Source organism: Chelonia mydas, chromosome 7 (genome assembly GCF_015237465.2).
Source record: "Chelonia mydas isolate rCheMyd1 chromosome 7, rCheMyd1.pri.v2, whole genome shotgun sequence".
Taxonomy (NCBI): domain Eukaryota; kingdom Metazoa; phylum Chordata; order Testudines; family Cheloniidae; genus Chelonia; species Chelonia mydas.
In genome coordinates this window covers 80,316,472-80,337,956 of record NC_057853.1, presented here as the reverse complement: position 1 = coordinate 80,337,956, position 21,485 = coordinate 80,316,472, and the positions used below count along the sequence as shown (strand labels likewise).

General features: G+C 39.1%; 2 protein-coding genes and 1 long non-coding RNA gene across 8 annotated transcripts in view; 1 reads left to right on the top strand and 2 right to left on the bottom strand.

The window, feature by feature from the left end:
- LOC102939271 (nucleolar RNA helicase 2) overlaps window positions 1-4,900 on the bottom strand; it is a 29,840-nt gene extending 24,940 nt beyond the window's left edge. For 4 of the 5 annotated variants that reach the window (XM_037904220.2, XM_043551067.1, XM_037904221.2 and 1 more), the window contains exons 1-2: window positions 3,123-4,900; window positions 1,600-1,869 (exon numbers count right to left, since the gene is read on the bottom strand). In XM_037904220.2, the coding sequence (XP_037760148.1) occupies window positions 1,600-1,869; window positions 3,123-3,224 (372 nt within the window). In that variant the 5' untranslated portion in view covers window positions 3,225-4,900. Of the gene's footprint in view, window positions 1-1,599; window positions 1,870-2,533; window positions 2,847-3,122 lie in introns of those variants that run through there. The other variant, XM_037904222.2, reaches the window with a different exon arrangement.
- LOC119566786 lies at window positions 3,372-6,033 on the top strand. Its single transcript, XR_005226128.2, has 2 exons — window positions 3,372-3,572; window positions 4,563-6,033. It is a non-coding gene; the product is annotated as an uncharacterized LOC119566786 (long non-coding RNA).
- Window positions 6,034-10,313: 4,280 nt separating this feature from the next.
- Window positions 10,314-21,485, bottom strand: part of STOX1 (storkhead box 1) — a 31,714-nt gene continuing 20,542 nt past the window's right edge. The window contains exons 2-5 of one of the 2 annotated variants that reach the window (XM_037905144.2): window positions 18,376-18,528; window positions 11,712-14,094; window positions 11,436-11,472; window positions 10,479-10,595 (exon numbers count right to left, since the gene is read on the bottom strand). In XM_037905144.2, coding sequence (XP_037761072.1) covers window positions 11,436-11,472; window positions 11,712-14,094; window positions 18,376-18,528 — 2,573 coding nt within the window. In that variant the 3' untranslated portion in view covers window positions 10,479-10,595. Of the gene's footprint in view, window positions 10,596-11,435; window positions 11,473-11,711; window positions 14,095-18,375; window positions 18,529-21,485 lie in introns of both variants that reach the window. The other variant, XM_007054650.4, reaches the window with a different exon arrangement.

Sequence of the window (21,485 nt, the reverse complement as noted above, 5' to 3'; positions counted from 1 at the left end):
TAAAAATAATACTTTGCACATAAGTATTGAGCATTTCAGAGGTAAGAAAATTAAGGCAGAAAGGGTTAAATAACTTGTTCCAAGGTCAGCTTTTCAGTAGCAGGCTCAGGACCACAATGCAAGGTCCTGAAATCCTACCTCTTGTTCTAACTACTGAACACCACTGCCTTGTGTGACCTCCATGTAATGGATTTAAAACTTACATTAGGAAGTCACATCTTTTCTATCTAATGCACGTGAAATAGCAAGGTTAGCGCTCATTAGTCCTCCTGTGGAGGGGGACTGAACCTTCACAGGAAAATAGGCTTGTGAAGTTTTACTTGGTGCCCATCACAGAGCCCTGAAGTCCCCATCCTAGCTTTCTTTCCTCAGAATTCTGTGTTGTAACCACTACAAATTCAATGGATGCAAGTTATACGTAACTAGGGCTTCCGGTACTTGTTCAGTTTAATTCAAGGATGTTTATTTTTAAAAACAAAGAGTTACTGGTGGCCCAGTGCTAGTGATTTGTACTGCAATAAGCAAAAGTCAGGTTTGATTCCAAGCCATCTCTTACTCCCTGGATTAGCGTACCACTGGTGAACTGCTAAGGCATTAGTTTCAAACCTTAAGCGCATGAACCACATTTCACTAATATCAATGCCTTCCACAGATTATGATGCAATTTTAATACAGTTTTGATGATGTAGTGGCTACAACACAGAATTCTGAGGAAAGCTAGGATGGGGGACTTCAGGGCTCTGCGAGGGGGGCACCAAGTAAAACCTATTTTTCTGGAAAGGTTCAGTCTCTCTCCACGAGAGGACTAATGAGCACTAACCTTATTGCTACTTCACATCAAACAGGGCTCAAGCAAGGAAAAACAAACTATAAAGAAACAACAGAAAAGAACTTGGAAGTTACTGCTTCTCTCCACCCTTCCAAAAGAAGGTTTTCAGCAATAAGCACATTACATTTAGAAGCACAAACTCTTGTTACGGTTGGGTAAATTTGGGGAACTAATCTGCAGTAAAGATTTTTCATTTTTAAAATCAGTCTAGTTCTTCTCTTGGGATTTTGGAGGACTAAGTCAAGCACAAATATTTAGAGCAGAGCATATACATATATACAGTAGTTTTCAGCTAGAATCAACTCAAGGTTACTTTATTGCAAACATTAATTATATTCAAGATAGATCAATTAAAATAGACTCCTGGCAACTGCATCCATATCGAATGACTAATACAGAATCTTAAAGTACTATCTGACTGCAATTATTACCACAGCACTGAACTGCCTCAGTCAGGAAGCCGTGTTAGTGTGTCATTAACTTTAAACTAAGTCCTGCTTCCAAGCAGCATATTTAACGTCTTATTACTATGTAATTTTAAACCAATAGATTTCGTATGACGCTGCAATACAAAACTTGAGCATTCAGACATTTCAAGTTTTGCAGCTGCCCGAGCTGTAATTTAAGTAAAAGCTAAATATCCTTTACATTGGTTACACAAAAACAAATGTTGAAAAATAAATCTATGAGAGAGAATTTCTTCCAAACTCAGCCATGTTGTAATACAGGAGCTAAACCTAACTGTAGCAAAACCCAGTGTCTAGCTGCACCTGCTCTGGTTCGCTGTCACACTCTCCACTTGATGCTTCACTGAAATTACACTGTGTTTTTGTGGGGGTGACTCCATTACTTAGAGAGGAAGATTTCTTCTTGTGCTCTGGGCTTCTTTCCCCAGTATCTCCATTCGCTCTCTCTCTCTCCTTCATCTTTTTAAGTTTGGGAGGTTCAAGGTCATCTTCAGACAGCCCATTTTCCTCTGTTCGGGATTTCCTCTTCTTGGATTTATCATGGTGTTTAGACTTTCTCTCTTTTTTATCTTTCTATTAAGTAATAAAGAAACCACAATTAAAATAAAACTGCAGATTTTCATACCATCCCAAGGCTTTGTGAAATTGTAAAAACACGTAATTGTTCCAAGAATGAAAGGAATTGATTGCTCTGTATCCATCTGTAAAAACTCGTTTTCATGTTAGTTAAAATCAGAGGCAGCTTTTGCATATGGGTATGTATGAAAACAGACTCATTCAGGTTACGGGGGGGAATCCCATCATGCATTTTTCTGATTTTATTTGCAAAGAATTTACACTTTCCATTCATTTGGAACTCAAACCATAATACACCTGTGATTTTTTTTTTTACAAAGTAGTTTGCAACCCATTAAAGAACTTCAGAGAGATCAATATCATGGTTTAATCCTAAAATTTTACCCTCTTATTTAGATTACTTGTAACAGATACTATAAAATACTTCATCCCTTTTAAAAAGGTGAGCATATACTTTGTTGTGAAATATAAACATAAGGTTACCATATCAGACTTGACTTTGGTCTACTGTTTCTGGCAGTAAACAGTATCAAAATATGAGAAGTAAGAAACCCTAGGAGAATCTGTCATAAAACAGACTACAGGATTCATACTTCAGCACAGTTTTTTTTTTTTTTTTCAGAGGAGAATACCAAATGAAGGGACAAAATGTGATTTTTACCCCAAATCCGGCTCTACCGTCCTAGTGCTTCTAGGCATCGCTGTGCAATGCAAGTCCCGATTCCTGCACACAATGCCAGCACACGGAAACACTGCCTGGGGGTAACACCAAAAGCTAAATGTGTTAACACAGCAACACTGCTAAGGGAAAGTTACGTGAAAAAGAGCAAGAGAAACAAGGAGAAGAGAGTGAGCATGGGAAAGGCAGCCGGGACCAGCGCCGGAGGGGCCCGGGAGGGACCGGCCACCTGGGGCACGGCCACAGGGTAACAGAAACAAGCGGGCTGCGGAGGGAACGCTGCCCCACCGACGCCCCAGCGATCCCCCCGGGCAAGAGGCGCCGCCACCCCGCCGGGCGAGCGCGAGGCTGGGGACGCCGAGCAGGGACAGCACTGGCCGCCCCGCCCCACACAACCTGGCCACGCTGCGCCCCACGAGTCCGGCCCCACGGCAGGCTGGCAGCCCCGGCGAAGCTGGCCCTCGCCGCGCGCCCGAGCCGAGAGCCGCACAGCACGGGCCGGGGCCGCCTGCCCGGAGAGGCAGCCGGGACCCTGTCGCACGCAGCCTGACAACGCAAAAGGCGCCGGTACCTTGTGCCTCCTCCTGCGGCTGCTCTCCGGGGCGGTCCCGCTCTCCATGGGGCTCTCGGCCTCGTCCCCGCTGCTGGCTTCGAGCCGGGTGGCTTCGGGCATTTCCCCCGGCTGCTCCGGGAGCCGGGATGGGCGCGAGGAAAGCGAACTCCGCCCCGGAACCCTCTCGCCGGCCGGCCGGCAAGCAGGCAGACGCAGGAAGCGGTCGGCTTAACCGCTCACCACCGGCCTGCACGAGGACCGGCCCTCCAGGGGTTCGCGCCACGCCCCCTACCCTCGCCGCAGCCAGCAGCGTCACACAGCAGAACGCAGGGCCGTGGGGACTCCGAAGCCCAGCATGCACCTGGGCTCACTAAGACTACAGAGCCCAACATGCACCGGGGCTACAGCGTCCATAAGGTTCCAAACGCAGCGCGCAGTGCGCTGCCGCCGTTACTTTCCCAGAGTGGGGTGAGTGCGGCTCCCTCACGAGCTTCCTACATCTCTGGGCGCTGCCCGCACCCTACGTTACAAGCAGGCGTGGCCCACTAGGCCTGCGCTACAAGCCATGAGCCCCTCCCCGGGCCACCTTCTCCTGCCCAGCGGTGCTGCTCGCCGTGCAGGCTGGGCAGAGCTGCTGGGGTGCGGGAGCCTCCCCCCCACCCCGGGGTTTGAAGTGGTTTCCATCATTTACGGGGCTTATCGTTTTGTTTAATGGCTTTCGGCGCCGTGCCCTGGGCCCCGCTGCAGTCAGAGCAGTGCGCTCAGCGTTGGGGCTGCCACCTGGCTGGGCTTTCCCAGCACGTGCCTGTTGGAGACAGCTGTCCTGGGCTAGCTGTGAGGGTCCCCAGGGCACGCGGCCAGCCGCCTGTCCCAGGATAGTCATAAGGGGGCGCAGTCTGTCCAGGGAGGTCCATAAGGGTACTCACCACGCACGGGCAGCTGCCCAGTTTGATGGGCTCAGGCTTATCGGTGTTGTCCCATTTCTTTGTACCTTAGTGGTGGGAGCCCTACTCAGCGGTTAGGGATCAGTGCCACGTAACAGGAATCTCATCCCTTTATATCCCAGCCAACCTCCATGTCCAGGGAGTAGGACCGGGAAGCAAAAAGCAGGCCTATGCCACTCCAACCAGGTGGGCTTGCTTGATGGGGTCAAGTTTCTGCATACTCGCATTGGACAGAAAAAATTCTACAGTAGCATAAAGGTCCCCTACCCATCCTCTAGAAACAGCACTGTGTCCTAAGTGATTAAAAACCCAGTGTTCACTCTCAGCCACTACTGGTGTGGATTTTTCCAGTTTTATCCCTACCTAAACAGTTTATAATAGGAGCTAGTACAGACCTCTCATTTAAATACTTGAGGATACAGGATTTATTTAATGAAAATTATTATTTGATTTTATTTAAGCATAACCTTTTCGATTACTTCCCCCTTCTCCCCATATTGTTTCTTTATTAAAGAAGCCATCTGACCACAATGAGTGAGTGTCACTTCACTGGAATGCAACAGCCATGAAAAGAGACAAGTGTTCACGACTAGAGGTCATCATTACTTCTCCATGTATGCAATCTGAACAGCTTTAGCTTAAAACCTTGATTTAAATAATCAGTTTTAATCTTGTTTTATACTTGTATTTTTCAGTTATTTTCCTAAAAAAAAGTTGATTCTCATTGGTTGGTCATCTCTAAAATATGTCAAGACTGAAACTGGTTGCCTATTGGTGGTATCCGCTCCTTACTTAAAGGGTCAGACTATTTAAAAATACATCAGTGTGTTTCAGCTGGATTTCAAAGTTTGAGAAGAATGGCAGCATCTCATTTCTCTTCCAAATACTTCAGAGCCTTGTCAACAAACACAATCTTGGATCTTTATAGCTAGCAGCTTTCCAGGCACGGGGTTCGGCAAGTTGATTTTACAATATTACACATTTGTGCAGCTATATGATTAAAAATGTGGACATGTAGCTAAACTAAGTGTCCACTGATATCAAGAAGTTTTTCTTGTATGCTTGTACACTATTGAAAAATGGGAAACCAATGCATGAATGTAGTAAAATGGATTAACATGCTCAGCAAGATTTTTCAGTACAGCACATTTAACCAGACAATGCAGGGACTTAATAAGAGAGGTAACACAACCTGTATGGAAACAACAGATATCCTTCACTGAAGACATTCTTGGATTTGACCAGAAAATGGTGACTGAAAATAAACAAAGAGCAATTTGCAGAAATCATCTTTTATTAAACTGATTCCACCACACACATCTGGGAAAAGATGATCTAGAGAATGTAAATTCTCCTCCAGATGTATAATAGTACTGAACTGTGGGAAGTCCTGTTCGAGTATGTCTCACTATTACTATTATGGAGTGGCATTATGCTACAAGCAATAAAATGGCCATTAACCAGGAACAATATTACCATTGTTGAAAACTTGTTCAGAATTGTGAAAAATGACAAACTCCATTGCAGAGCTTCAGAGTTTGTGGAAATTATGAACTTCACAATTAAAGCTAAACTGTGGGGCAACTGCAGTAAGCATTTTGCATGTCAGTAACAGGAATCTAAGAATATAGTAGCTAACAAGGTTGTGGATTTAGATATTCCAGAGCCTCACACTCAAGGTAAGACTTGCAATAAAAATCCACATTCAACACCCAAGAAGCAAGGCAAATATTTTTCAGGATCCTCAAGAGCAGCTCCAAAAACCCAAACCATACTTTCTTTATCTTACTTCCCTTGTGTAACAAGCAAAAGAAAGTCACTAACAACAAATGTATTTATTTCTAACACAATTAAAATTTGATAAATAAAGCCTTTTTTCTGTTCAAAAGTTGTCGAAGAACAAGCAAGCATTGTTACAGGCTTCCTAATTTCTAGCTGTCCATACAATTTGTGAAAACATTACAGATGGATTTACAAATATTGAATATTGCTTTGTGTTGATTTTTACATGCCTTTTGCATGTTTACCAACTGAAATAGACAATACTGAAGAAGAGATACAATATCGGTTAGCACTCAGAAAAGCCATACCCAAAATTACATGTCGCAGCTCCTTCAGATTTGTCGAATGGTGGCAGATGCTTTTTGTCACAAACAGCCAGATAAAACCAAGTTCCTTATTCAAGCAACATTTACAGTATGGAAGTGGGATAGGGGTATGAGACATGACAGTACATTGCTCAAGAATAAAGCTTCAGGTTGAAGAGTAGCATATCCCAGCACCTTCAGTGCAGTCTGATGATTGCAGACGTGTCACCTGCGGGGGACGGGACGACTCATGACTTATTTTGTCATCATCTACAGTCAGTTAAAACACAACTCCTTATTCAAGTCCTCTGCAGGATATGGAAGAGAGGTGGGAATGTGACCTTTTGCAGCATGTTGTTCAGAAGCAAAGCTTGGGGCCGATGAGTGGCATGTGCTAGGTCCTTCAGAACACTGTCAGATGCAGGGACATGTCACTTCGGGTGAACCAACACACAGTTTGGCATGTAGAGTCAGTCAAATTGCAACTCTCTATTCATGCCCTAAGTATAATACAGAAGAGGGGTGGGGATGTAACGTGGCAACATGCTGTTCAAGTACGAAGCTTCGGGTTAGGGAGTGGCATGTCCCAGCTCCTTCAAAAGAGCGGAACTGTTATAGGGACATGTCACTTGGGCTGACTTGAGACACATTTTGTCATGTACAGTCTGACAAACCCCAGCACCTTATTCAAACGCTATTCACAAAATGGAAGTGGGATGGGAGCATGACACATGACAGCACACTTCCTAGGAATAAGCTTTGGGGCAGCGAGTGCCATGTCCCAGCTCCTTCAGAACAGTCCCACAGTTGTGGGGACATGCCACTCGGGGACCTGAGGCACATTTTGTCATGTATAGCCAGTCAAAACCCATTGATTATTTAATGTTTAGTAATTTAAATTTTAATCACAATCATATTAATTTGATGAAATTTCTAAACAATGACTCTTACATTGATGTACTTTAAAATAATTCTGGCCTTTGAATAAGGATCAGGGAACCACGAATTAAAACCTGGTGCTGAGAATAAAGATCTGGGAATAAGGAACCAATTTTAGCCTTGCAAAACACGTTGATTTTCAACTAAATATAGCCTTTACACTAAGTTTCATAGTTTTTGCTAATGAGGGGGATATAATGTATCTATATGCATTTATTTAAACACATTATACCCCTTAACATACATTTATTCAGATTCTTAATTTTTCTGACAGAATATAAAAATGTAAAATGGTGAATGATTTATTTCTTATTTAGTGGATTAATTTTTACTTCTGATTTGTATCAAGCTGCATTTGGATGAAAATTAGAATTCAATTAAAAAGTTTAAAAAACCCAATGTTTTAAAATGGTATTTTTATTAGTTAAATAAAACTACCTTAAATGTGTTGGACACGTAACGGGGTGGGGTGGGGGGAAGAAGAAGCAGAGGCAGGAGGAAGTATCAAAACATGTTTTGCAGTACTGGATTTATTAAACAAAGGAAGTATTATCTGTACTTAGTGTATCAAACTGATTGTTTCTTGTCACCATATCCAAGTTTTTAAGAACTAGTCTCTCATCCTCTCACCTCATTTTTATACACAGTGGAAGAAGAAAAACTTTCTTACTTTTACAACTCTGAATCAATTTCTCAACTTTGAATAAACTTGTAATTGAACTGACCTAGCTGAATAAACTGAAAAGAAAATATTCTCTCTGCACCTGCAGAAGAGGCTACGGCTGTCAAAAGCTGGCTTAGCACTTCAAGAGACTATGGTTCCAGGGTCTTAGCCAGTGATGTCCACCAGATCAGTGGTCTGAATTCCTTTAAAACTTTGGCAGCAAATATATACTGCTTGGATTTTTTTATATAAAATTTAGACGATAATAGATTGTAGTGGCCTTAATATAGGTTGTCAATTTCAAATTTAATTTTAAATAGATTTATTTTACATAAATATGTATTTAAATTAAATTTAAAAATCGAATTTTTTAAAAAGTCATTGATTTTTATCCACTTTAGAATTAGGAGATGAAGTCACCACCATTCTAGCACTGAGAGAGAAAAAAGGTCCTCTTTCAGAGAGTCTAATTTGACATTCCATAAGGTGTGGCCTAAGTGAAACTTTTTAGTTAGTAGAACTAATATAGTCTATTTTCTCCTGTGCATCCTATATCAGTAAAATATTCTCTTCACTTATATTTAGAAACACTAACTCCTGTTTGTCTTATACGAGTAGGTCCACTGGCCTTAATCAACAGAGTATTATTAGTGTTCTATCTCAAGAGGCTTTTTTAGGGTGAGGCAGGATGTTAAATCTTTTTTCCTACTTATCTCTTTTGTGTATGCTGGTATCTAGTGGGTTCTGTTGGCCCAGTGGTGCACACAGGAAGTACCTTTAGTCACTGCAATTTGTGTCAACTCATTGTAGTTGCATGGTTCCTATTGGAGCTCCACCTACAATCATGTCAAGCTAGTAATTTGACCTGAATGAAGTACACTCTTAGTCCATACTTTTTCTTTACACATTTTTATTACAAATATGGTCACATAGCTATAACAAAAGTAACTAACTGTCTTATTAAAATGTTAATTAAAAGTCAAGAATCAAAAATGAAATGTTCAAACTATGGCTGTCGATTAATCGCAGTTAGCTCACATGATTAACTCAAAAAAATTAATCACGATTAATTGCATTGTTAAACTACCAACTGAAGTTTATTAAATATTTTTGGATGTTTTTCTACATTTTCAAATATATTGATTTCTATTACAACACAGAATAGAAAGTGTACAGTGCTCACTTAATATTTTTTATTACAAATATTTGCACTGTAAAAATGAAAGAATAGTATTTTTCAATTCACCTCATACAAGTACTGTAGTACAATCTCTATTGTGAAAGTGTAACTTACAAATGTAGATTTTTTTGTTTCATAACTGCACTCAGAAACAAAACAAAGTAAAACTTTAGAGCCGACAAGTCCACTTGGTCCTATTTTAGCCAGTCACTCAGACAAACAAGTTTGGTTATAATTCTCAGGAGATAATGCTGCCTGCTTCTTGTTTACAATGTCACCTGAAAGTGAGAACAGGCATTCGAATGGCACTGTTGTAGCTGGCTTCACAAGATATTTACATGCCAGATGTGCTAATGATTCATATATCCCTTCATCTTCAACCACCATTCCATAGGACATGCATCCATGCTGATGATGGGTTCTGCTCGATAACTATCCAAAGCAGAGTGAACCGATGCATGTTCTTTTTCATCATCTTTTTTGGTGGTTCGGGTTCTGTAGTTTCCGCATCAGAGCGTTGCTCTTTTAAGACTGCTGAAAGCATGCTCCACACCTCGTCCCTCTCAGTTTTTGGGCAACACTTCAGATTCTTAAACCTTGGGTCGAGTGTTTAACTATTTTTAGAAATGTCACAATGGTACCTTCTTCTTTGTGTTTTGTCAAATCTGCAGTGAAAGTGTTCTTAAAATGAACATGTGCTGGGTCATCACCCGAGACAGCTATAACATGAAATACATGGTAGAATATGGGTAAAACAGAACAGGAGACATACAATTCTCCCCCAAGGAGTTCAGTCACAAATCTAATTAACGCATTTTTTTTTTTTTAAAACGAGCATCACCAGCATGGAAGCATGTCGTCTGGAGTAGTGGCTGAAGCATGAAGGAGCATACAAATGTTTAGTATATCTGGCACATAAATACCTTGCAACGCCAGCTACAAGAGTGCCATGTAAACACCTGTTCTCACTTTCAGGTGACATTGTAAATAAGAAGCAGGCAGCATTATCTCCCGTAAATGTAACCAAACTTGTTTGTCTGAGCGACAGGCTAAAGTAGGACTGAGTGGACCTGTAGGCTCTAAAATTTTACATTGTTTTATTTTTGAATGCAGGGTTTTTTTGTACATAGTTCTCCATTTGTAAGTTCAACTTTCATGATAAAGAGATTGCACTACCACACTTGTCTGAGATGAACTGAAAAAAAAACCTATTTCTTTTGTTTTTTACATGGCAAATATTTGTAATCAAAAATAAATATAAAGTGAGCACTGTACACTTTGTATTCTATGTTGTAATTGAAATATATTTGAAAATCTAAAAAAAAACCCCAAAATATTTAAATCAATTAATCAAGATTAAATTTTTTAATCGCTTGACAGCCCTAGTTCAAACAAGTTTAAAGAATAGACATGGATTTAGATGCATCTTTATGTATTTGATTGTTTAAAAAATTTACAGTAATGCTATTTACATTATACAAAGGAAAGAATTCACAAAGCTCTGTAAGAGAAGAAACTTAAACATTCATGACTGGAGTTAACTGCAACAATGTATTTTGTGTAAGCATCCTTCCGCTCCTTGCACTGTTATTTTTGCCTTCAAAGTTCTGTAGGAAACTTCGTCTTCTTTTCAATCCATCCAAAATGGCTGAATTATTAGATGTAAGACTTTGTGTTCTAAAAATAAAACAGTTTATTTAGTTTTTAGTGCCACATAGATATTTCTGGGTTATCGGAGTACCCACTAAGAATTGAAACTATCAATACTCAGCTAATAAACCAAAAATGTGCCAAAAGAACACAGGGCCAAATGCTGTAGTCCCTACTCAGGCAAAAACACATGCTGATTTCATTAGGAAGTTTGCCTAAAGAAGAATTGCAGGATTTGGTCCTTAATGCATACTAGCTTTTCAAAATGATAGTGGATATGAAGAAGAAGAAGAAAAAAGTCTTCTCTACATTCAGTGCCATCATGTCAAGAGTCATGAATCATATGACACCTTGATGTTACTTATAGAGTGGGGTTCAATTTCTCTCTCAAAAATTTAAACGTAGTGTTTTGCCAATTAATTAGTTTCCTCCAATTTCAAACTTCCAAAAATTTCAAATTTTTATTAACATTTGGAAGCCTGATCTTTTTTCACAGGCAAGCATGTGAAACTCAAGCTTGTTTCACACAAGACCTTTTATGGTGAATTTGCGAAAAACTATGAAAAGTGAGGATAGTCTCTTAAAGGTTACAGATGCCTCAATAAAGGAACGAGCACAGGGCCGAGAGCCCAGAACACTTAAAATCTATTTGCAACTCCGACTGGCCTGAATAACATTTTCCACATTTAATTAGACCTCAAAACACCTATTTTAAGTAACTAACTATTATCCCTAGTTTTCAGCTGGAGTAACTGTGGCATACACAGGTTAAGCGACATATCAAACATCACACAGCAAGGTCTATGTCAAAACCCAAGCCTCCAAATTACCAGGCCCGTGTTTAACCACTAAGCCAGTGTCTCCTACCTAAGTGGTTAACCTCTCTGCGTCTTGATTCCCCAATCTGTAAAACAGAATGAATCATATTTTTCTGCCTCAGAGAAACAAAATTGTTACATACAATATTAGTTAAGTGTAGTTTATAGCAGAAACACTTTAGCACTATCTTGTTGGAAGTATTTCTGTAGTGCATTTTGGCAATGGAGTTCTTCATGACAATACAATTGTTATCTATTCCAGCAATTCTTCCTAAATCTGATTATTATTATTATAGAAGAACTTCACTGACATTTGTGTTCTTACCTTGGAGAATCAATTCCGCTGTCTCCTGTAATGCTCTGGTTTTCTGTTCCTTCTAAGTTACTTGGTTCTTTTTGGACATTCAGCCCTGAAACAGTAGCATGTGTACTATTAAAAAGCTGTTGCTTTTTTCCAATTTTTTTTCTCATTTCCATGGTCTGCAGCCCCAGTGTCAAGCATGCTGATTTCTCTCTCATTTCATTGGGAGTGTTTGGCAAAGTTTCAGCATCTGAGTCACCGTCGTTTGCTTTGCAGAAATCAAATATATTGACACCAATATCTGAAGCCTGAACCTGTTCAGCAAGTTCAACTTCCTCGTCATGATGTTTGTAAACAAACTGAGATAGCCGATCATGGAAACAATTTTCTCCTGCAAGATCAATTTTCTGGCACTCTTGTGAGCTATTCATTGACCCAGTAAGACTATGACATTCATTTCCTTCATGCCCACAAGAATCTAATTGATTTACATTAGTATTGCACTCAGCTGGATGACTATTAAGACCGCAGTTTCTGAGAGACAGTTCAGTGCTTAATTGTTGTATTCCCTTACTGCATTCTCCTGTTTCTGAAATGATGTGGCTGAGTTGCTGTTGATATGATTCAGGGTAATCCTCCTCCTCAAGATATAACGAGCTGCAAACATCATAATCATCTACTTTTTGATACAAAGTCTGATCATCAATAAATCCTTTTTTTTCTGGGTTAACAGACTCAGGCCATTTAGTAGTAGTATTGCTAAACATTAGTTCATTCTTTTTGTCAGTACTTAGTCTCTGAGTGGCACCATCTTCAGATTGTTTAAACTGGTTAGCATCAGCAGGATCATTAGAAAGACTGAAATTCTGAAAACGATTTGATGTTTGATCTAGTAGCTCACATATGATGGCAGGTTTGTCACACTGATGGGTATCTTTTGAACTTAGTGGATACTTTGTTTCTTCCTTAAACTCAAACATATCTTCAATGTAAGAGAAATGAGTTTTTGGAATATCTCCAATAAGTTTTTTGTTTGCCCCTCTATAGACATAGTCAGAAAGGCTACTCTCTCTGGAGTAATGACATTTATCATCTATTCGTAAAGTACTGCATTGTGGATAATTAGAGCATTCACTGAAATGGCCTTTGATGGCTTGGAGGGAAGAATTGTTAACGTGGGATGATTTGTTTTGCTTGGCTTTGTCACTGCATTTTTCAGCATTTGATTGTATGGCTTCATGGTCAAAGGTTCTTGAGGAATCCAAAGACCTTGACCTTTGAAAATTCCATTCTTGCTTTTGAATCCTGGACTTAAATTGACTGTTTTTCTGACCTTTGTGCCCTTTTGTAGGAAGTTTCTCTCTACATGGTAGACCTTGAAAAGGATTCTTAATTTGCTTTTTATATATAAAATGGGATTTAACAACTGTTGCATCCTCATGTAGCTGTTCATGAGCTACTACTTCATTTGTAACACGTGATGACAGACGCTCTGCATATTTTTCCTGTTTGTCATTTTCTGACATTACCTCATTGATTTGAGATTTTCTCTGGGTTTTTCTTAGTTGCTTTTCTTTACTGGATTGAATTTTCCTGTGATACTTTGCTGTTTTACTTTGCTTTTTAACAACAGACCCTTTTGAAATATGCTTTTGCTGAATTGTCAACATTTCGGTTGAGGTGCCTTTGCTAATATATTTTTTCTGTTCCTCAAATTTCTTCATTAGTACTGTGTGTTTAACTAAGTTATCTACTGTCAGCACAGGGTTAATACGCTTGATGATTTCATGTTCAATGTCACGTGGAATATTATCTAAATTATCTTCATCCCTGACTGGCCATTCTTCAGGAGGAAATTGGGCAGAAAAAGAAGAATACTTTTTTTTAGGTTTTTCTTTTTTAGATGTGCTACTACGCCAGAAAAGACTAAGGCCGAACTTTTTACATTTTTCTTTTTCTTTCATTGAAGTTAAGGACTTGGTTGTGTCACATGAATGAGTCTCAACTAATGTAGAGAGAGGCTGATTCTGAACTGAGGGCTTCAACTCACCAGAGCCTTTTTGACCTCTTCCATTAGGTTCATGGTTAATTAATTGCTGATGTCTTTGTTCCCTGAATGTAGCCTGAGCAGGGAAACAATGGCAGGATCTGCAATGAGACACCATAGGAACATTTTCTTTTGTTAGATCTGCAGAGCTCTCCATGCTTACAAGGTAAGAAGTGGACGGCAGTAGAGGGCAATTATCCTCTAACAGGAACTTCTTATGGTCTTTCATGACATTATCTGTGATAAAGTAAGTGTGAGGGGTCACTATGAAGTAGCCTTCTCCAGTGTGATATATCTTCCTTTCTCTAATTAGAGTTCCAAGCACACTATATAGAATTTCTTGTGAGGGAGTTGTTATACCTATAATAAAGATACAGTATATAAGTATTTCAATCAGAAATAAGTTAATACATAAAATCATGAAAAGTTAGAAGTGAACAGTAATTTACTGAAATGTAACAAATTTGGACGTCACTGAGACATACAAGAAGCATACTGATTAAGTATGAAGGGTTTACAAAAGAGTCTAAGACCACTCACATACTAAGAATTTGAGTAGTACAAAATCAATCTTAACAATAAAAACTCCCACAGTTTCGATCATGTGATGCCATTCTTAACTGGATGGTTTAAAGACACATCACTGTGTTCAACTGTAAGAGCCAGAATAAAAAAAATGTAACACACAGTTGTCCAACAACAAAAAATACACTAAACAAAACCCTATAGCAGCATACAGGACAGAGATGTCACAACTGTGAGCTAAACTTCACAGATGCAGAATTATGAACAGAACTCAGTACCTGGTGCTTCATAAATACAGAGTTTATGCACAGAACTAACAGAAATCCTCTTGCAGCTGTGAAGGATATGAAGGGCTCTTCTAGAAGTAGGACCCTTCACTTTCAGTTTTTATATTATTTATATTTTCCCATACATTTATCAGTATTTATTACCACAACAACAAAATCAGATGAAAATCAGTGCAAAAAACTTTTAATTTTTCTGGGTAAATATCGGGGTTTATTTTGGTGGATGGAAAGATGGGAGGGAAAGTATTCCGTAGATTAATGCTTTGAATTCCATTCATCAATGTAGTTTGCTGCAGAACTAAAAACAGAACTCCAAACTCAATGCCACCTCTGAGTTTAAGAACACAATATATCTCTACTCCCCAAATAAAACTTTTCATTTGAATAAACAATTTACTGTTGTAGACTTATAAATATTTATAGGCTAATAGTTCTATTTAATAATTTGGCCACAACGTTTGCAGCACATATACTCAACTTCATCCTGTTTTTGTTTTTTTCAAACTTTCAAGTACTTCCTTGTGTTCTGAAATGTATTTTGATACAGATTTTCATTTTCTTCCCATTTTAGTGTGTGAAATCTTTAAACCGTTATCTGCTAGCAGCTTGAAATATGTATGTGGTGTGCATGAGATTCATCATTATGTTCAGATGCTCATACACTTCAGAGCTTGCATGCGTGCCTGTTTGTTTATTGTGTGTATCTTGTAGACAAATACGTAGCCTTACTTCAACAGGCAGCTTTGCATGTACACACATACTAATGTATTATTGTAATACATATATCTCATGCAATGTATTGTAGTTTCCTAATAAAACAAGTTATTTTTTATATATTTGAATGATACAAAAGTAGGGTGAAAATCAGACAAAAATGAATAATACTTCTTGTAAAACCTGGGAATTTTTTTGGTAAAAACTGGTTTAAACTGAAAATGAAAGGGCTTATCTATAGGCCATCCAGTAACTGACAGCAATTATGAATTCTCTCCAATAGAGGGCAGTGAAAAAGATACACTAGCCAATCTTTTGAATTCACCAACAACAGATGCAAGGGGCAGACAACAGTTCATCTTCATCAACCCCAACTCCTGAGTAGTGAGATAAGCCAACTTTTGAAAAGGAGGAAGGAAAGGGGCAGCCACACCTCGGTTGGATTTGTTCCAGTATTTAGTAGGAACCATGGAGGGGGGGGAACTTTTAAAGTGTTAGGAACAGCAACATTTGTCCCCTCAAGCTATGCTCATGGAAATCAGTATTGTATTGGGATTCTAGTTCCTACCTACGTAATTTAGCACATTTTGTTGTTGTTTTTAAAAGGATTAAACATTTGTATAGTTAACTGAGGATATTCTCATTACATTAAATAGGATAAAATATTTATAAGAGATACAAACTGTGCAGCCATCCCATAACTGACAGCAATTACAAAGAGTTCCCTATGGACACATTATTACACAATAGTCCTTTATAGGACCGTTTCATCTTCCTCTGACGAATGCAGTCCTGGCTATTGTTGGAGATAGGATGCCCAACTAAATCCGGTATAGCAATTCTGTTCTTCAATTCATCAAATACGAATAAACCCAAGTTTTCAACTGCCACTAGGATTTACTGATTACCATTTCTATCAATGTTTTTCAATGATGGGTCACAGTCCCTGACAATCTACTGAAAACTGGGGGGCCATCCTAGGTTTTTCATAAATTCCATGCCCCTGCAGTCCTGCTTAGTGAGAATGAAAGCTTCCAGTAAAACGGTACCATCTATGGCAGTCTGCAGAGTGCGATATCCCTTCATTTATTACAAGTATGTAGAGTGTTATTTCCATCTGAGCTAAGATCATATCTGGGGCTGTTGTGATGCAATTTAAAATTATTTCAAGTTCTTGGCAGGACTCTAGCCCAATCTATGGTGACACACTAAAAGCCTATCGTTAGAAACCTCTAATTTTTGCATTACAAGCGAACAAGCAGGATGGATTATCAGAGTAGCCTGTACGCTAAGCAGGACTAGAGGAGCACTAAGGGTCAGGAGAGATGACAAGTATCAGACCAAGGAACTTTCATGGAGTACCAGATGTAGGCCCTGCTGGACATGTGTAATTAAACATGGGGGAGGCCTCCTTTCTTGGGGCTTGTCTACACTTACCAGGGGATCGATGAGCGGCGATTGATACATTGGCGGTCGATTTGGCGCACAGGTTCTCAAACTGGGGGTCGGGACCCCTCAGGGGGTCGCAAGGTTATTAAATGGGGGGTCGTGAGCTGTCAAACTCCACCCCCAAACCCCGCTTTGCCTCAGCATTTATAATGGTGTTAAATATATAAAATAGTGTTTTTAATTTATAAGGGGGGGGGTGTCGCACTCAGAGGCTTGCTATATGAAAGGGGTCACCAGTACAAAAGTTTGAAAGCCACTGATTTAGAGGGTCTAGTGAAGACCCGCTAAATCGACAACAGATCACTCTCCTGTCGACTCTGTACCCCACCGGATCAAGAAGAGTAGGGGGAGTCGACGGGAGAGCATCTCCTGTCGACATCACGTAGCATGGACCCCGCGGTAAGTAGGTCAAAGCTACGTCGATTTGAGTTACGCTATTGAATATACGCTATTTCCCCTGTAATGTAGACAAGGCCTTGGAAGACAGGATTAGGGAAGTAACTAGATCAGCAGGCTGAAAATGGAATATTTAGGTTAAGTAAACTATAAGATTTAGTAAATAAGATAAAAGACAAAATGTCTGAACTAGCTAAGATAAAAGTGGGGGGAAACATGCAGGGAACCATTTACTGAGAACATGATAACCATGGACAAGAAAAGTCAGGAGTGTAAGGATAAGGTAAAGAATAAAGTCAAACATGGACAGCAGGTGGACAGAACATGCTGTACAGCGATTAGTTCCCACAAAGTGACTAAGACAATCCCCAAATGGATGATGCAGTGTATAATAAATGCAATGTAATGTGTAAATGTATATAGAGGAAGAGGTTTTCTGTGTAACTTTGGATGTGTGGTACACCCTATACCCACTTCCTATGCTTGAGTCCGATCAACTCAGCATAGCTTTGCTGTATGCCAAATTAAGGAACCTGAGTGACAAGACTGGAATCAGACTGAACTCTTGGGGAACTGAGTGGAAAAGGTCTCAGGAGAACCCCAACACCAGAATGGGGCTTTAAAAAAAAAAAATTGTAATTAGGTGCTCCTGACCCTGGGAGCTCAGGGGAAATTGCTGTTCTCCTGTCAGACATGCAGGATTAAAGAGTAATGCTCATTTAGAGTGAGTGATGAATTTAAAATTTCCTTTTTGGGGCAAAGAAATGTTTGGCCACCAAACCTGAAATTGAGGCCAATCTTATTTGTGGCCACAGACCCTTTACATGGATTCCTCTTAGCCAATCCCACACCCCCTAGGTAAGTCAAATATCACGTTTCCATCCATTAAAGAGGGTGATTAAAAGCTTTAGGATCTCCAGTTAGGAAAACCACACTTTCACACACCTCTACCTTTTGGCCTCTTTTAGTACCTCTTTCAATTTTCATGTGCTCTCCCTCCTTAGCATACAGCCACTGATATATTTTCTATTTCTCAATGTAAAGTGATACTTAGAAGAATTCTATACAAAAATAAAATACATTTTACCAAACTGTACATAGAGTTACAGAGATAGTGCGGGTGGGTGTGTAAGTTACTTTGTGATTATCTGTTCATTTATATTCTTCCATTTTGCCAGCTTCAGGCAGATTGTTAATGAATGTTTGCACGCACTGTCAGCAATATAAGAATTACAATTTATTAGCTTCTGAAGGGAAAAAGTAACATTACCTGGATAATATTTCACCAACTGATCCATTAATGTTTCCTGGGTAACAATAACATGAGCTGCATTCATATCAGATATAGCACAGCAAAGAATTTCTGCCAAAGGAACAAACTGGGATTGAGAAATAGGATTCATGTGAATTGGAGATACATCACCTAAAATGTAAAAAAAAGAGAAAGCAAGCTGCTTATTTGGGATATTGTTTAGTTTACTATTATTCATGCTATAGCCACTTAAACATGAACTTAAACTGCCACTACCTCCCTTTTATACTTCTGTTTTGTCTCAGAGTTAGCCCCCTTACCCTCCACTCTCCCCTGCTCTTTTAGTAACTAATTACGAAGAATATTTTTCAGGAATAAAAATATGACTCCTGGCAAGCTGATGGTAATGCACTAATATTTGCAACAAGAGAAAAAAGGTTTTTAAGTAAAATGAGATTACCTTAGGTGTTTTTAATTCAATGTAAAATTGCGTATAAGCTGAGTTAAGAAGGGACTTAAAAACAGAAAAAGGATGTTTGACTACTTCTGGTTTGCTTAAATGACAGCTTACATACACTAAAATGTGGAATCTATGTTTCTCTGAAGAGCTACGCAAAAAGCAAAACACCCAGCAACTTTTCTGAATAGGTGAGTTGTATATCAAAGTTTTCAAAAAATTGGGATGGAAGAGAAAAGAGACATACCAAAAGATTGTCTACATCGTTGCTCGCACAAATCTTAAGACCAGTTCATCTGAACCACTGCTAGAACTGGTAGAAAAATTATTGGTAAATTTCCCATGTGTAGAGAAAGCTTAAGAAACAGGATTATCTAGTTGACTGAGCAAAAAGCAGGGAGCCAGAAAATTTCTCAGTCCTGTTATCATCTCTGCCACTGTTGCAACAATAATTTTGTACTTATACAGCACTGTATAATTTACGCTATTCCTCAAAACACCCCCTATAATGTAGGTAAATATTATCCCCATTTTACAAACAGAAAACAGAGACTCAGGGAGGTGAAGTGACATATCCAAGGTCATACAGCAAGTCTGGGTCAAGACCCAGGTATCCAGACTCTGAGGCCCATCCTGATCAAGTGGATCACAGTTCCTGTTCAGAAAAGGCACTTAACCTTTCTGTTTTTATTTCTCTCTTTATATATTGTTTATCATCAGCACAAAACATATATACAGCATCATCAAATTACTCAGCCCTTTACAAGATATTCCATGACCCAAAGAGCTTTACAGTCATGATTCCACCTGAAAAGCTTCTGGGCTCTCAAAATTCTGGAAATAAGTCAGAGGATATTACAGCATTCAGTAAAATGGCATTAAAAGCCACAAAAGGGATTTTCTTTTGCCATTTTGTACAGCCCGGCTAAGCACCTACATGGAGTGTAGTACTGCAAATACTTATGTACATGCTTCACACATGAGTAGTCCCAATTAAACAAACTGCTTTAGGGTTGAATTAAATGGCACTACTCATATGTGCATCAAGCATGTGCATAAGTATTTACAGGATTCCTGCCCAAGGAACGATGATCTTGTAGGCAAGACCTTGGGCTGTGAACCAGGAGATTTGGGTCCTATTCATGGTTCTACATTGGTCAAGTCAAACTAGTTAGCCTCAGTTTCCCCGTCGGTAAACTGGGGATGATAATCCTTTCCCTGACAGGGATAAGGTAAATACATTAACATTTGTCTGGAGTTCTGATACTATAGTGATAAGTGGGATATAAAAGCCTATAAACAACTACCACCACCACAATCAATCCCTAAACAAACAGACTATCCTATACTTACATCACTGTGATAAGTAAAAACAAGACTATACAGCGGGGGTTTGCACACATGGTAAGATTAACAACATATTATTTCCCTGAATAAAACTATGTTTTTGATTAGATAAATTATTCTCTTTTGTCATCTGTTGGTATTTCTGTATATTGCACATACAGCCCATAGTACCATCAACTACCAAGGCATGCATAACGTAACAGCAAATCCCATTGGGTACTTTATGAGGTAGAGAGATGATTCCAGAGCCAAAGAGGTTAATCTTCTTTTAAAGAGGAAGCAGTGTGACTTTACATGCTAAGTTTGTGTAGATCAGGTTAAGCAATAATTCAGGTTTAATTTAACTAAACCGGACAGATAGTTGGATGACTATGTAATCTGACCCTTATCATACTGTAGCCAGAAAAACACTCAACACCGAATATATCTCTTACATAAATGGAATAAGGAGCAGCATTTCGAAGAACTTTTATTAAATTGCTCTGGACCTTTGTTTTACACTTTATGATTATGTTCAACAAAAAGTGTTTAGAAAAAGCTGAGCATTATTTCCCCAGAGATGTTACTAAGATACAACTTGCAGGTGCATAAATCATTGCAAGCTTTCTTTGTGCAGGAAAGGAAAATAAACCTTCAATAATAGCCTTTTAGAATAGCTGGCCATTTCAGTTCTTTAGTATAGGTAAGCCCTCTGGTTACAAGACTCTTTTTGCAACTTATTTCTATGTTGGAGTTTTCTGTTTCACTTTTGTCTTTTTTACAAGAATCAGGTTGCCATGCAAGAGTCAGGCAACACAGCAAGACACATGTAATGTGGTGACTGCCTTCTGATAACTATTTTCATGTGCATTACTGCCTCAATCTACATACACCCGTGAGAGAACACACCACTCTATAACTGATGTAAATTTACATATTCACATTGCTTGAAAGAGCAGCAGAATTTTTAGCACATTTATAATGCAATTCACAGATTGATACTACCAGAAAACACACAAATTTTAATTCAGTGTAGATCACAGTGCTCCTCCACTACTGAAATAAAACAAATATTTAAAATATGCAGAAAAACTAAATACTTTTAAAGCAAGCACGGAGGAGATAATGGATAACAATACAAAAATACTGATCTACTTCTCATTAAACTGTTGGATTTACTATTTTTATTATTAAAATGCATTTTAAATAAAGAATCCTCATTTTATAGAAATATGCAAAAAAATTTGTGTGGGAAAATACTCCTTTCATAGTTTGTATGCTTTGTGTTCTCTGGGTCTGATCCTGCACTGCTGAAGTCAATGGGAGTTTTGACATTCACTTCAAT